This window comes from Arachis duranensis, chromosome 9 (genome assembly GCF_000817695.3).
Source record: "Arachis duranensis cultivar V14167 chromosome 9, aradu.V14167.gnm2.J7QH, whole genome shotgun sequence".
Classification (NCBI taxonomy): domain Eukaryota; kingdom Viridiplantae; phylum Streptophyta; class Magnoliopsida; order Fabales; family Fabaceae; genus Arachis; species Arachis duranensis.
Window position 1 is genome coordinate 112117908 of NC_029780.3, and position 17617 is coordinate 112135524.

Below are 17617 nucleotides of genomic sequence, written 5' to 3' on the forward strand. Positions count from 1 at the left end.
ACAGTGAAACTTTGAGAATATATATTCTTCTCTAAATTAGTCTCTGCAGAGCAACATTAAATCTTACAACCCGGATGTTCAAGCTGGTTCAGAGGTTGGTTGGTGTTGAACTGGTGCGGCTTCAAAGGTTTATGATACTCGTAGTGGTTATTTGTAGCTCAGTAAGAAGATGTTTAGTTGGGAGGATAGAGATAATTGGCTTTGTCGTCAACATGTTCCGGAAAAGCACAAATTTTTGGCCTGATTATGTCTTCAAGAGGCTCTTTCTACTGCTGCATTTCGTTTTAAAAGGGGCATTTCGCACACAGATAGCTGTCCACGATGTTTCTCAGGTCAGGAATCGGTTTTACATTGCATTCGAGATTGTCCAAAAGCCCAGTTAGTTTGGCAAGCTTTGGGGATCTCAAGTCAACTAGTGGATTTGATGAGTTGCTTCGTACATAATAGCAAACAATGCCCCTTTTAAATTCTTTTATGGTCTCTGATCCGGTAGATTTGGCGTTCGAGAAATAACGAGATCTTTCGCCCTCACGAGCATTGGACCATAGACAAGGTGGCTGGTATGACTTTGTCCTTGGAAAAGGAGTTCCGGAATATTTTTAAATTGCAATGGCTTTCTATCTCCTCCACCATTAGTGGCTCTTGGATTCCCTCCTCAATGGGTATCTTTAAGATTAATTGTGATGCTAGCTATTTTGGCAATGGTGCTCGGGTTGGTTTTGCTTGTGTTAACAGAGATTGGAAGGAAAGGTGGCAACGAAACTGTTTGGAAACAATTGAGAGTCGTAACATTTTGTAAGGTGAGTTGTTTGCTATTTTGAGAGGCTTTCTTTTAGGATGAAACTCGGGGTAAAGAGACATTATATGTGAGATAAACTGTGTAGAGGTATTTACTATTGTTAATAATTTACAGAATTGCATTGGTTTTAATATTTTATTGATCCTTTTGGTGTTCAAAATCTGAGATATCATATATTGAAAATGACGTGCTGGTCTTCAGTTGATATTGAGAAATACAAACATAGACATTATGGCAAAGACTGCAATGAGACTGCAATGAGGATCCTTTTTCCGTAAGTGAAACTTCTGTTACCTTAAAAGGAGTTTGAGAATAATATTAAGCGAGACGGTCTTTTTTAAACAATTTTTTGTTTATTTTTATTTTTTTTGTTTGTTTTTTTTTTAACCACAAAAAAGACTAATGATAAAATTTAAACCAATTTGAATAAATTAAGTGAATAACTCATTTTAAGCAAGTAATTCAGCAGTAAAAAATAAGAGTTGAAACGCAAATAAATAGATATATGACTTGCAAAATTGCATTTATTCTGGAAATAATGAAATTTTGTACAGATTTTCAATTAGTAGTTGATAAGCGTAGTAATGAATAAAGAATGTATCCCTATCTAATAAGTAATAAGTAATAACCTAATTTTGAATTTTTATTTTCTTTGTAGGATGAGAGTCCTGTGTCTGAATGTGAGGTGTGTCCAAATGCTTTTAGCTCCATTAATGGCGGGTTCTTCAGTTATAGTCTCCAACACAGGCTTCCTCGACCTACTGTAACTCAACCCTGACGACGACAATAGATCCACCCCTTCCAAACTCAGTCTTGGAACTGCTGGCTGGACGCGCGCAGTTGGTGCGGCGGATATGCGCCTGGCGGGAGAGTTGGCGGCGAGGAAGAGAGCGGCGACGTCAGCCGGGGTGACGATAGAATTAAGCCTCCTCATGGGAAAGAAGATGTAGAGGTTCCCCAAATCCAGATCGTGATCGGCAGAGAGAGCGGAGAACCTGCGGTTGACGTGGAGAGAGCGAGAATTGGTCAGGAAGAAGTTAGGGTGGTCCATCATGAGCTCCGCCGCCTTCACGATATCCCTAAACTGCTTCACTTCGCCGGCGGGGAAGATCACCGTGGTTACCTTGCCGGCGTTCTTCGCCAAAGGAGGCACGAAGCTGCATGATGATATGTAATTTCCCATTATTACCTTAATTAACTGATTTTTTGTTTGCAAGAGAAAAATATGATACGATTCAATTCGGTTATGGTTATAAATTTGTTTTGTGTGTGTATATATAGGGGAAGGGTCAACGAGAAGGATTGTGATGTGTGAATAGTAGAATGTGCGTGTTAATTCGAGAGTGTGAGTGAGAAAAGTTGACCCGTGTTGTGGCTGTGACGAGAGTTTGTGAGTGCGCGTTGTTTTTGAAAGTTGGGTGGAAATGAAAATGGGAAGAAGCTGCAGTTGCCAGTTGCTAACTTTTGAGGAGGATATAGCTGCACTTAGTATTTGCCGTGTCGGAGTGGGACCCCTTGCCCTCAGGCTGAGACTCAATGCTTATTTTTCTTGTGCTCTATTACTTTTTTTAGTTTAAATATATTTGTTATTTGATACTATTAATGAAATATTTCTAAGAAATATGGAAAATCATAATGCACTTCTAAGAAATTAAGAATTGCAATATTCTTTAGGAAATAATCTATTATTAGTGGCAACAAATAAATTAGTAGGTTTTTTATAATCTTTCCAAGAATATTCAACGCATATCTATTTTATTATATAAAAATCGGATGTCTGCACTTAATGATGAAGTTGAGGTGGTATGCTTCTGAGAGTATTTTCCGATTTAATTTATTTGATTTGATTTGATTTGATTATATATTTAAATATTAATATAATTAATATAATTTAGATAATTTATTATAATTTATATTACTTAATTAATTATACTACATTAATTATAATTCGTTGTATTAGTGAATTAATTGGTTTATTTATAAAATCTAAAATAAAATAAAAGTTTAAAATAAAATAAATAAATTTTTATTTATTCTAATTAAATTTGTTTATCTACTACATATCAATTAACATTAATTTATAATACATTAATTTATAATCCTTTCTTATTATCCTAATGCGTTGTCGTTTCCCGGGGGAAGGAATAACGCGTTAGTGCGTTACTGCTTGGTGGTCTCTACTACATATCAATTAACATTAATTTATAATACATTAATTTATAATTCTTTCTTATTATCCTAATGCGTTGTCGTTTCGGGGGAAGGAATAACGCGTTAGTGCGTTACTGCTTGGTGGTCTCTCTCTTCTCTTTTGTTACTTTCATTCATTTTTTCATTCAAAGAAAACAAAAAGGAAGAACCCTAGCTAGCCTCCACCGCCGCCGAACGAAGTGACCGGTTGCCGCCGTCTGTGGCTGCCCGAGGAGTCTTTCTTTGTACTGTTGGTGTTTTCCAAGTCAGATCCCCTTTTTGATGTCTTCTTCATCACTCGGCGGCTATCCTCCGTCGGATTTTTCCTGCTCGCGTTCGTCTTGTCGCCGTCGTCTCGGCGTCATTGTCTCGAAGGTCAGTGGCTTTGGTGTGCAGCTATTCTTCGATTTTTATTTTATTCACTGAATCTCTGTTCTGAAATCAACAAATTATTGAATGATTATAGGGTTTTGTGTTTTGCTGAAATCTTTGAACGATTAATTGATTTTTGGGTTCTAGCTCTGTTATACTGCTGCTGCTTTGTGTTTTTGTAAAATTTGTAGATGATTATTTGATTATTCAGGTCAGGGTTGTGTTTTGTGTTTTGTGTTTTAGATTACACGGAAAAAAAAACCAATTACTTGGAACACTTGCACACAAACATGCCCAGTCCTAACAGCAGCTTTCCAATGGATCCTTCGTTGGATCTTTCCCCTGTTATTAGAATCTTGGTTGTAATCATGGTAAGTCTCTAAACTAATTCATTAATGTATGTAATTTAAAACCCTAATCCCAAATAACATGCGACCCATATATAATTAATTTTATCATACAATTGATCCTATTTTTAATATGTCTTTTCACGTAATTTTTTTTATTTTGTCTATATCTTATATATATTTTTTTTATTTGTCTTATGTTGCAATATTTTTTTTGGAGTCAATAGAATAGATGATACTATGCTCTCAACACAATCTTTGGTCATATATGGAAGGTACTGATAACAAACCTTTTGGGAATAATATCAGATTAGGAAACAAAAAATTGGTGCTATATATCAAATTTAATTCTCATAGCGCCTTTAGTCTGTACCTCTTGAAATGTAAATATCTATGATATAGAATGATTTGACAACATACAGAAATAAAATAATTTAATGCCTTTTCGAAACTTATTGTGATTTACAGTACCTAATTAATGTATATAAATATGGTGATTTTCTCTTCAGCATATATTGCTTCTTATTTTGATTTTTCAGAATTAAACTCCAGTTTGCCATATAAATGGAACACAATAAATGTTGGCCGTTAACTTCTAACCTAATTTTGATAATTATTTTATTTATTGATTTATTGATTTTATTGATATGATTCAGATTCTTTAATCCTGAATAGTCCAAACACTTTCCCTTTTTTTTTAGTTGGATTTTGATAGGAACATAAAGATTCTTGCAATCCTTACGAATACTGGGGTTGAACAGTGTTGTGACTCTCTATAAGTATGGCATAGGTGATCACCACTTATTCTTTATCTACACTGAAATTCATAATATTTGAGTAATTTTATAGTGGTAGGTAGCAATGGCAGCTAGGTGAGTTCATGTGCCATGTGGATTGTTTCACATTAAATTTTTTTTATCTTTCACTAAATATGAGGTTTTTGATTTTTAGGTATGATCTTATCAGGTGTATCAATGCTGGTCCAGCGCATAAGGTGTGAAAACTCAAAGTACGTGTCATTAGACTTTGGACCGTTTCTCAATTTGCAAGATCTGGGATGAAGGCACCTATTGAGATGGTTGTCCTTGATGAAGAGGTAAAATTTTCTCTTTTCATTTCAAATTTATTTTGGTAATGACTGAGCAATAAACCTCATTTATCTATGACTCTATAAAATTAATGCATTCAGGGAGATACAATTCAATGCACTGTAAAAGACATATTTGTTCCTATCTTCGAGGACTTACTCGCTGAGGGCAACGTGTACGTGGTCACTAATTTTGGAGTTGCTTTGAATACCATCAAGTTCAAGCCTACTAGACACGAATTTAGGATCCATTTCAAGAAGGACACGATTGTGCGTCTGGTACAGGATTCTTCAGTTCCATTGAACGGATTCAATTTTGTTCCGTTCAAAACAATTCAATCAGAGTCTAAAGAAGATGGTTATTTAGTTGGTAAGTACTTTGTTAGATTAATCTATAATGCATGTGTTATTTAATTCTTTGAAGTCTAATTTTTTAATCCTATATATTATTTTACACCATTTGCTGTCTTTTTTATTATGAGCATATAGTGGACAGATAAGGATTTAATTGATGGTTGTTGCTATTCCTCTCAGGTCTCAAGTATTGTAGATTCATATAATTTTTGTGATTGAAAATTTTAACATAATATAATATAATATATTGTGATGGAGCATGTCTTATTTTTAAAATTTGTTTCATTAAGATATTATATTAAGGAAGAATTTTTTTAATTATTCCCTTCCTGTAACAATTATTCCCTTGCTGTAATTTTATATTAAGAAATAATATAATTTCTAACTCAGTTAAATATTGTTTCATTTGAATTTTGTTTAATAAAAATATTTTTATAATTTTGTGTATTATCCTTATAATGTCCTATAATTTTATTTCTTCACGAACTTCGATTTATAGGCTCTAATTATTAATTAACAGTTTTTTATATTTTTATTTTTAAGAGAATTAAAAGGATCTGATTTCAACATGAATAAAATGCGTTGATTCCAAAGAGAAAAATTTGGGCATATAGAGTTTTGTTAATGAATAGATTAGTGCCTTTATTTTGTAGATGTGATAGGTCAGCTTGCTTCTAAGGGTAACTTGGTCAAATTCACACGGGACGGGAAGCCGTCAAGTTATATCACCATAGAACTTGATGATCTTGAGTAATGCTTAATATCTTTTTGATAGTGGCTTTTGTTTTAAAATCTTATTTTAAAATTTTGTGTGTCTCTTTACTCTACAAGAATTGCTATTTCTTATAGGGGTGGACAGAAATTAAAGGTAACGTTGTGGCAGTCTTTTGCTTTTGAATTGCTCAAATATCTGGAGGAACACCCGTGTCTTACCTATGTGGTTATTCTCCAAATGGACAAGATGAAATTTTATAGCGGTTTGTTTATTTGTTTATTTTACTGGTATTTGAATGCATGTTTTGTGTCATCATATGCTTATGGTATTTTCTTTATTTTGTTATGTCTTTTGTAGGGGTCATGGGTGTATCCAACACAAACTACAATTCGAAACTGTTTATCAATGTTGAGTTTTTAGCTGTCAGAGATTTCTTTACGAGGTACAATGTATAGATCAGTACTGTGGCCAACAGAATATTTATACAATGCTTTTGATTATTAAACTATTAACAAATTTCATAAATTCTGATTTAAAAATACAAGGGTGAACAAATTGGATCCTGTTGACGGACAAGGCATAATGCCGCTGGTCTGTGATCAACCTGTTTCAGATGAGGAAGATTTTTTACGTCTATCAGTCTACAAAACAATTGCAGAGTTAAAGGAGCATAATCAGGTAGAATCCTTTCTTTATTAGTCTTCTTTTTTTTATTGTATTAGTTCTAATGTTTGGTGGATCATAATCTCAATTGTTTTGTTGTATCCTCGCATCCATCAATTTTAGGATGCTGTATTTGTTACAGCCGGGACGATTAAAGAAGTTGAGACTGAATTTGGTTGGTGGTACAAAGGATGTAAGAAGTGTCGTCGTGACTTGAGGGAACTTGAGAAAAGATATTTCTGTCCCAATTGCATTAGAGACTACGGGTTCTATGAGCCAAGGTATGACTCACGATACTTCTTTAACATTCACACACTATATACTCTTTGTCCTCGAAGATAATGGTGTAATCTAATCATTTGTATTATTTTCTCAGACACTATTAAATTATTATTATTCTAATATGTATTTTTATAACATTTTTTTATGAATTATATATAATAAGGATTATTTTAAACTATTCTCCCTTGTGGGATGGAGACTCTTGGATAATTCTCCTTTCTGAATTTTCAGATCGAATATGAAATCTTATGTGTTGTTTTTGAGTTTGATGTGAAGTTTCACACTGTTCATGATTATTATTTTTTTCTTGATTACATGTTGTAAAGTTCTACTTGATTAGTAATTTTTTTTAATTAAAAGGCATTGCTCATAATTTTTGCTTTTGTTATGGCCAATCGGTGTTAATTGTGTGAATGTGGGGTTGGAGATTTAGATTAACTATTATTGAAATCACATTGCAAAGTTACTTTCGTGGCTTGCTATTTCTGTGTTTTTTATTTCTGATTCACAAAGGAAATATTAAAAAACTTATTGGCTACTGGTTTATTTAGCTTTGATTTATTCACGGGGTCACTTGCTTTTAGATTTCTTTAATTCCATTTGATACGTTTTATTCTTCCTTATGGGATGGAGACTCTTGGGTAAGCCATTAAAAAATTATTTGTGTCCGATTCAGTAATAACATAGTATAGACACTGATTATTGGTAAGATTTATGTAGTGTGTTGTTCTTGGACTGTATATTTTTTGGTGAATAATAGGTACATCATCCACATAAGGGTGATAGACCACACCGATGCTGCCTCTTTTGTTTTGTTTGATGGAGAAGTTGCAAAGTTTCTTGGAGTTTCTGCTAATGACCTTAGGCAGTCTTGTGTGACTAAGGTTTGATATCATATTCATTTTTTTGTGTTAATAGTCTGGACTATACCTTAATTTTTATTACTTATGAGAGCATGAATGAACTTTTTTCCCCTAACTGTGAAGGGTGTTGAGAAAAATTCCTGTCCCAAAGAAATTAATAAACTTAGGGATATTAAGTTCATCTTCAAAGTGCAACTCAAGATGAGGAATCTGAACTCTTATGAACCATATGTGATTCATGTGCTGAGAATGACTAATGAGAATTCTCTGATCTCTGCCTTCCTGGATAAATACAATCCTGACACTGTAATCCTCTCTGGCTAATAACTTTCTCTTTTGTTTCGGTATTGCAAAAACAGATCAACCAGATTTTGATGATGTCTTTTTATTGAATCAATTGTTTTGTAGGGCCTTTTGTCCCATGAAAATTCTGAACTATTGAGTTTGTCTACTGGTCCACACGACACTTCTAAGGTTTGTGTCAAATGATTTCCAAATTAAATTGTTACAGTGATGTTATTAATTTTTACATAGTAACTAAAATATTATTATTCTTATATTTATTGGTACATGATGGTGTATCCAGGCTTGTGAGAGTGAGCCAACTCCATCACCTGCAGTTGATGAGAAACATAATTCTAAGATTCTCGGAGCTAAGAAACATATTGAAGAGATTGGAGAGGAGTGGGTTGTGGTGGAGGACTAAATCAACACGCCTCTACACAGTTCGATTTAAAATATAGGAGATTAATTTATTTAAACTATTATTTGAATGAACTATGGTTGTTTAGAGTTATTAGGATCTACAATATAGGAGTAGTTTATTTTTCAAAGTTTTTGTGTTGGCATTAATTTATCTCTTAGAACTTGATACAAGAGTTGTTTCGTATATTTGTTTATTTAATCCAAGATTTTGAGTGTGTTTTCTTTTAATAAATAGTTATTATTATTATTATTATTAGTATTTGAATAATTATATAAAAAAATGAAAGCTCGTTGAAGAAATAAGTGTAATATTGGTGATGGTGATAATATGTTGGCAATTGCAAGGAGAGTTGAGCGAGATTCAACTATGCACAGCATGCTCAGTCTCGAAATATCTTGAACCCTGCATTAGAATCCCTTCTCTCACATGAATATAATTACTACTTTGTGAACTTGGGAACAAATCATGCATTATTGAAATTATTTGCTCATTCAGCATCATTATTATTATCATTATTGTATACTTCTTCAATTTTAAAATAAGTATGGCTTTTATTTTAATTTAAAATGCATATTTTAATTTTTTAATGAATCTAAAAGTTAAAATTAAAACAACAATTATTTTAAAATAGACAGAATCTATTCAATAAACAGAAATAAGAATTTTTTTTAAATCAATTTCTTCGTTTATCAAAATAAGTGTAAAGAATCTGATCAATCACAAGTAGTCTCTTTATAAATTAGAATAAATAAAGAAAACAAAAAGGGAATTAGAATAAATAAATAAAACAAAAGAAAACAAGAACACGTTAGTTGGTCTCCTCCTCTCTTTTGTTACTTTTATTAGAATAAATAAATAAAACAAAAGAAAACAAAAAGGGAATAACACTTACTGCTTGCTGGTCTCCCTCCTCTCTTTTGTTACTTTTATTCATTCTTTCATTCAAAGATAACAAAAAGGGAAAACCCTAGCTAGCCTCTACTGCCGCCGAATGGAGTGACCGGTTGCCGCCGTCCGTGGCTGTCCGAGGAGTCTCTCTTTGTACTGTCGGTATTTTTCAAGCCAAAACCCATATTCGATGTCTTCTTCCTCACTCGGTGCTCATCCTCCGTCGAATTCGTCCTGCTCGCGGTTGTCTTGTCGCCGTCGTCTCGACGTCATTGTCTCGAAGGTCAGTAGCTTTGGTGTGCACCTATTCTTCGATTTTCATTTTATTCTCTGGATCTCTGTTCTAAAATCAAAAAATTATTGAATGATTATAGGGTTTTGTGTTTTGTTGAAATCTTTGAATGATTATTGATTTTGGAGTTCTGGCTCTGTTGTACTGCTGTTGCTTTGTGTTTTTGTAAAATTTGTATATGATTGTTTAATTATTCAGCTCACCGTTGTGTGTTTTGTGTTTTAGATTATAGAGAAAAAAACCAATAACTTGAAACACTTGCACACAAACATGCCCAGTCCTAACAACAGCTTCCCAATGGATCCTTTGTTGGGTCATTTTTCTGTTCTCAGAACCTTGGTTGTAATCATGGTAAGTCTCTTAACTAATTCATTAATATATGTAATTTAAAACCCTAATCCCAAATTGCATGCGACCATAAATAAAATGATGAGATTTTTTCGAAATAAAATAATACAATATCTTTCTTCTGATACATATATTATGTGTATTACTGTACACGTATATATTATGAATTTTTCTGATACATATATTATGGATATTATTATATATGTATATATATATATTTTTTTTTCTTAAAGGAAGACATGAATTCATCTGTTATTTTCATATCTTTTTTTACTCAATATAATTTTAATTGACAGTATTTATGATATAGAATAAGAGCTGTATTTTCAATTCAAATCTTTTTTTTATTTTTTAAATTATCAAGACAGATTTTTTCTTCTTTTGGATTATGGAAGAAATATGATTTTGGATGCAGTCTAATTTTAAAGTGATTTACCCAAAAAATATACCTCTTCTTAGTTGCTATAAAAGCCTAGGAAGTATGGTCTTATACTGTTACCATACATACTTGTTAGAATTTACGTTTGCTCTTTTTTTTCTCTAGAGAAAAAATGGATAGACAATATGATTTGTTAGAGATGATTGCACCGCCAAAAGAGAGCTGGAAGATTCATGTCAGAGTATGTAAAAGGTATTGTACCAATATTATGAATTATTTATGGTTGTGCATATTGACTGTATTTTTGTGGCATCATGATTGATAAGTAGTGTGTACTATAGAGAGATCTCGCAGTACCTGTCTGTGGTTTCTGGAAAACCAGCATATATTGATGAAGATGAAGTTTTATATTCCACTGGGAGGAAGACAATAAAGGAGTTACGTGCTGTTGCGGATGTGAGTGCTTTATATAAAACTACTTTTTTTCATTTGGTTCATTTTTTTTAACTTTCAAACTGTTCCTATGTAGGTTGGATTCTATGTTGTTCGGGCCACTGTTCTTGATGTTAAACCCGTTCCAAGTTGGTGGTATAAATCATGTGTTTGCAGCGTGAAGGCAGAAGCTAATGCGGATGAATACTTCTGCGATGGCTGTAATAGGGACGTGAATAATGTGGTTGACAGGTATTACTCTAATTAGATTTATTTGTGCAATCTTTTTATAAAAATGCAATATAGTTAACTGATTGATTATGTTAATTTTTAATGATTTAGCGATATCTGGCTTAATACCAATAATTATTAAAAACAAAAACTGCTTTGGTTGATGAAAATTTGGTTTAGCCACACAAAAAAGATGGCAAACAAAGATAGAGTGTACAGAAAAAAATTCATATACCTGCAACACTTTTATAACAAAGTCTCCTTTGCTAGGCTAAAATCTAGAAAACTGATAAATCTAAAAAAAAATTGTGTTTGAGCATCTAAATTATGTTGAATATCATTTTTATGATTTTGTTTTAACTAAAGGGTGATAGGCGAGGTGTTAATTGATGTTTTTGAATTAAAAAAAATAGGTATAAGTTGAATTTGTTGATTTTTGATGGTACTGGTACAACGAACTTTGTTGTGTTCGATAAGGAGGTCGCAACACTATTCGGACGAACCTGTACTGAGATGGTGAAAGAGTTGAATGTACATGAAACCAATTTTGTTGACCACGTTATGATTGTCAATAAGAGATGTTTGTTTATTTAGAACGATATAAATGTAAAATTTTTTGTGTAGGAAAAAGGGGAAGCAAGCAAAGATCCTACTGGTTTTAATGAGTTTTTCCTTGATAAGGAGTTTCTATTCAAGGTAGAATTAGAAACTATTGGATGGTGCGATTCTTATGATGTATCGGTGATACGTTCTGATTCTACCAATTTACCGAGGTGGAGGGACACTCAAGGCCCGGTAAAATCTGGTGTACCCCTTGCTGATCCTATTAACCCTGTGTATGTATGATTTTTTTCTTTATTTTTTGTTGATTTTTAGATCATATATATTAAGGCTTAATTTGCCAAATACGAGGTGTTGTTTATTTATTTTTTCATTGTTTTTTTATGTAGCCTCGAGGTGAAGATGGATGTTCTGTTTGTGATGAGTCACCTGATCCAATCGTAAAAAATTTGTCTGTTATTAAAAGACTTGTTGTGAGGATATTTATTTAGTTTCACTTATATGGCCTCTTTTATATTTTGGATTTTATTTTTTTGGTTAAAATCTTAATTACACTCTTTTGTTTTGTTTGAAGCATCTGTTGGATGAGTTCAACATGTCTGGTGCTCTTTCCATTAAAAAGTAGTTGTTGTGAAACATGAGGTTTTTCATGTAATGGAAATAAAGGAGCATGTTTTAAAGGTTTGGTGGAGTCTTGGCTATGACTATTATTCAAATTTTAAAATATTTTAAATTAAATAATTGTTGTTTTGTTTTATTTAATTATCTATGTTTTTTTGGACATGCTAATGACACTGAAAGTACTTTCTTTTTATTTTGATACAAGTCGAACATGACTCTAATATATAAGTAGATAATTATGAGTATTATTAGCATATAATATATATATTATTTTAGATGTTATTTTTTTATTAAAATTTATTGAATATTTTTAGAATATAGATTTTTTGACTATATAATTATATCTGCTATTTCTATAATTGACTAAAAGAACAAGAAAGTAATTGTTTAATTGACCTGTATATCAAACAATAGTCATTGGCATTCAGCGACTTTACTCCTCAAGTTATTATTATTTACATGGAGATCAATAATCGTATTTTAAAGAAGATACAATAATTTAAGCTTCTTGGTGTTGTTTTTTTTTTCAATGTTCATCATGGATTCCTAAATACTAGTACACTTAACACCTTTTTTTCTTCCAATTTTATAATTTAGTATTAACTTGAAGGACAGCGATTTTATCGACTTCTAATTAATAGTCACTTATTTATTATATGCTATTTTCAACTTATTCTTAATGAAAATTTTTTTATGAAAATTAAAATAATGAAATAAAAAGGTTTCATTATCGATTTTAAGAATAATAAAATTTCAATATTCGATTATATTCTCATGTAGCATTATTTTAAGATTCTAATATTGAATTATTAATTTTATATTAGGTGACTTATGTTTAATTCTCTTGATTTTTAATAAAATTAATAAATTATATAATTTTGTGGAATTATTCCAATTATATTATTACTTAAAAATTTTTTTTCTCTCTGTTGATAAAAACTCTCTTCTTTCTCCTGGTAACACACAGTTAGCTGATGTGGAAAGGTTGCTGCCGTTGTCTCTACTTTGACAATAATGACCCTTCACTCTCCCTCCTCCCCCCCTTAAGATCAAGATTTAGAGAAAAATTTTAATTCATGAAGTTGTTTAGAGATTAGAAAAATATTTAGAAATTGGAATGATTCACGAAGAAGATGGCACAAGTTTTAACCAATCATGACATGGGACCGATATATATTAATCATATTCTAAATTTTTCAACATAAACTCAAAATCCGCAAATAAAAATTAGTATATAGATTTTTCCAAAATAAAATAATAACAGTAATAAAAAGTGCTTTTAATTTATTATTAGTTAATCATTGAACGTTAAATTGTCAAATAAAAAATATTATTAAATGAGAGTAATTACTGAATGAGAGTGATTGTTAGGGTGTTGGTGTTGTATGCTGCTGTGACTCATTAAAGTATGTTATATTATATTTATGACTCCGTAAATAGAAACTTTTTATTTCGTTCAAAAAAGAAAACTATTGATTTAAAATAATATAATATCTTTGATTCTTTCCAACAAATTATAACATATACACATTAATATTTTAGCCCAGCCCAAAATACAATAACTCTATATAGGAACTCTATAATTACATATAATCTTTCATGTTCAATATTTGATTATTAGATATTTTTTGAAGGTGTTACTGTTGCACATTGCACCACATCTTTATGTAAGTTTTATTTATTTTTTTTATTTCAATAAATTTTTGAAGTGTTGATTAGTCTTCTATTGATTAGTGTTTTCATTTTATTTTGTTCAACTTCTTTACAATTTTATTTTTTTACTGTTCACATGTTATAAACTTATTAGCTTAGTAATTGAAAAGAATTAATATAATATAGCTTAATTGTTAAATATTTGAAAAAAATAAGACTATTATACACTCTTTAAAAATACTGTTATTACACAATACACTATGTTTTATATAAGTTTCATATGTTTTATGTAAGTTTCATTTTCTTTTATCAGATAGGTTAAAGTTTGTTAATTTGGATACTAATTTTTATTATTCACTTAATGTAATTATCCAAAAAAATTATTTTATTATTTATAAAATAAATTTAAAAATTACATATCACGAAAAACATGTAGTACCACCTTTTAAAAGTATATTATTATTATTATTATTATTATTATTATTATTATTATTATTATTGAAGCATACCACAAAGTTGTATTTAATTTTTAATATGTAATCTAATTTTTAAGATTTAAATTTTAAATGACTTAAATTATTCTATGTTGAATATTTTGTCTTTAACTAATTTTTTTGTTGTACGTTGATTAAAAAATGTGATTTATTGATCACTTCTAAATTCAAATTTAAAATTTGTCGTGCAGGAGTGTATATTTTCAATTAATTATTTGATAATATATGATATAAAAATTATTAATTATTTGATAACATATGACATAAAAATTAGTTTGCTTAATATTAAAATGGGTATATATATATATATATCCATTTTAATTAGATTATTAATTTGTGAATTAAAAGTCACTATTAATATATTTTTACATATTTAAAAATTAAGTTTTTTATTTTTTAAGTAAAAATTGATACCTCATAAATTAATCAATAAATAATAAGTATTGTAAGTTAATGGATATTTAAAATTTAACTTTAAAATAAGTATTAAAATTTGAAAATTTGTATTCGTAACTCATTGTTGCGGAAGAAGTACATTGTAGATAAGGGACTTAACAACGATAATGTATCACACTCCAATCACACAATCGAAGGTTGCAAGGTTAAGACGAAAGATAATTTTGGCAAGAAAACGAAAAAGACTTGATGATAATGAGTTTGCTTTCTTTTGTGCTTCTGGTAAGTGTTCTTCTAAAACTTCTTTAATTTCTATTTTTTATGGGAATTACAGTTTAAACTATTATCGTTGTTGAGAATATTAGCGAAGTAGTTTGTACTATACATAATTTTTTAAATATTTTAGTTTAGTGATTTGAAAACTATAAATAACTATTCATCTTTATAAAATTTTTTAAACTCATATTTAATAAGCTATAAATTACATAAAAACTATACAATCTTCAAATCTTCATATACTATTTAGGTTAATTAATTATTTAATATTATTTAAAATATACTCTATCATAATTTAAAATAATATACTATTTATCCTAAATTAATACATAAAACTCTATACTAATTGGGAAAATATAAAATTTGATGCTTTTGGGTATATCTATTTAACTCGATTTAAATAAATTGAAATTTTAAAATTATATTTAAATTTAGAGTTTTATTTGTTATTTAAATTGAATTGTATTTATTTTTAACTGATGACTGGTTATATTTTGAATAATATGATATGAATACTCATTGATTTAGTTTAATAATTTAAAAAATAATTCAATAAAACTAAACCAATACAAAAAAAAAAGTTTAGTGATTTGAAAACTATAAATAATTATTTATCTTTATAAAATTTTTTAAACTCATATTTAATAAGCTATAAATTACATAAAAACTATACAATCTTCAAATCTTCATATACTATTTAGGTTAATTAATTATTTAATATTATTTAAAATATACTCTATCATAATTTAAAATAATATACTATTTATCCTAAATTAATACATAAAACTCTATACTAATTGGGAAAATATAAAATTTGATGCTTTTGAGTATATCTATTTAACTCGATTTAAATAAATTGAAATTTTAAAATTATATTTAAATTTAGAGTTTTATTTGTTATTTAAATTGAATTGTATTTATTTTTAACTGATGACTGGTTATATTTTGAATAATATGATATGAATACTCATTGATTTAGTTTAATAATTTAAAAAATAATTCAATAAAACTAAACCAATACAAAAAAAAAAATTTAACTACGAAAGTATACTACTAAAATTATATAAAATCAAATACGAGATTAGTTAATCGAATAATTATTATTTGTGTTTCATTTATTTTTTTGACTTAACAGTGTCGAAAAACAACAATAATACAAATTTTGACGTACATAAAAATGTGCATCATATTACTACAAGTCAAAAAACAGTGTGTCGAGAAACTGGTACCTCATCTAATATTCTCAGTTTACAATCCAGTGAGGATAAAGGTGACATTTTTTTCACTGTAATTGACTCATATTTATCTAAATTTAATTTATATCGGTTTAATGACGAAAATTTTCTATATATTTCTCATTACTCATTCATAGAGAAGCAACTCTCTATGTATGGTGTACACTGTGCGTCACATGGAATTGGACAGGAAAATATTCCTCCTACTTATGTAAGACCTTCTACATCAGAGATAAGATCTAAATCTTTAACTCTACAGACAGATCCCTTATTGACAAGAACTCCACTGTCCGTGTTAACAAATAGTACGTATAATTATTGATTGCCAAATGATTCATACACCAATATTTAACAAAAAGTATACTTCATCGAAAATGATTTATATAACATAGATTTATTACAACTCTAGCATACTCTAGTGTACAAGGACCCACCAATAATCTAACTGAAGTCGTTCCACAAAATCAACTTTCATCACACTCCGGTTCCCACCGATCGTGCCTAACAGAAAGGTAATTTAGAAAAGATAATCATCATTATTATATTCTTTTTTTTCTATAGTTTCTATGGTTTATTTGAATAAAATTAAACTTTTTTGTAAAGAATTTCTACTATGATTGGGGTGAAAAAAGGACAATCTTCCTCTGTTGTTGCTTCGGTGGCTATTAATTTGGCACAACTTTATGAAGATGTAAATTTATCGACTGTTAAGACGCATCCATCAAGCGCTGACACACACAGTGGCCAATGTGTTGACCCTTTTGTTGATGATGAAGGTAATTTCTCATTATATCAAGAATTTAAGTTTGTAGTTTGCAAGAGATATGAATTATTAGTAATACATCAAAGTGATTATGTTTGCATTTTTTATAATTTTTTTTACGGTAGTTTTGAATGGTTATGATGATTTAATGTTGGATGTGGATATAGAAGATAATTTTATACCGTCCTCAGAAACCTTAGACGGTATATAAAATTTTTATTTGTATGTTTATTTGCATCTTTGTGTACATCATGGACTAAATTGTATCGGTATGACAACTGAGTAGCTAAAGAGAGTTCATTCGGCAGATGTCTGGGATATAGGAAATCCTATTTATCAATGTCAACACTGTAAAGCATGGATGTAGTCTGGAGAAAGGCTTGCTAAATCCAAACAGTCGCCCCAACCAAAGTTTTCATTATGTTGTATGGAAGGAAAGATCGAGCTTCCTCTACTTTCTGTGCCTCCTGATGAGCTCATTCAGCTTCATGCTGGAGGAGATCAAAGAAGTATTCATTTTTTAAAATATATAAGGACATTTAATTCAATGTTTTGTCTTACATCAATGGCTGAAAAAATTGACCGTGGGGTGAACAATGGGACTGCTCCTCCAATTTTTAAGCTTGGGGGTCAAAACTACCATAGCATTGGTAGCTTACTTCCTCCTGAT

General features: G+C 30.0%; 3 protein-coding genes across 3 annotated transcripts; 2 read left to right on the forward strand and 1 right to left on the reverse strand.

The window, feature by feature from the left end:
- Positions 1-1305: 1305 nt before the first annotated feature.
- Positions 1306-2057, reverse strand: LOC107467590 (uncharacterized). The gene has a single exon (XM_016086728.3). The coding sequence runs from the start codon at positions 1980-1982 to the stop codon at positions 1443-1445; it is 540 nt and encodes a 179-aa protein (XP_015942214.1). The 5' UTR covers positions 1983-2057; the 3' UTR covers positions 1306-1442.
- A 2512-nt stretch (positions 2058-4569) lies between these two features.
- Positions 4570-6319, forward strand: LOC127741617 (uncharacterized). The gene is made up of 6 exons (XM_052254406.1): positions 4570-4580; positions 4732-4804; positions 4898-5165; positions 5803-5899; positions 5999-6126; positions 6222-6319. Exons 1-6 carry the CDS (start codon positions 4570-4572, stop codon positions 6317-6319), a joined length of 675 nt encoding a protein of 224 aa, XP_052110366.1.
- Positions 6320-7436: 1117 nt separating this feature from the next.
- On the forward strand, positions 7437-8465 carry LOC110275385 (uncharacterized). Its single transcript, XM_052254407.1, has 5 exons — positions 7437-7450; positions 7570-7693; positions 7796-7978; positions 8081-8146; positions 8259-8465. Exons 1-5 carry the CDS (start codon positions 7437-7439, stop codon positions 8376-8378), a joined length of 507 nt encoding a protein of 168 aa, XP_052110367.1. The 3' UTR covers positions 8379-8465.
- The last annotated feature ends 9152 nt before the right edge of the window (positions 8466-17617 follow it).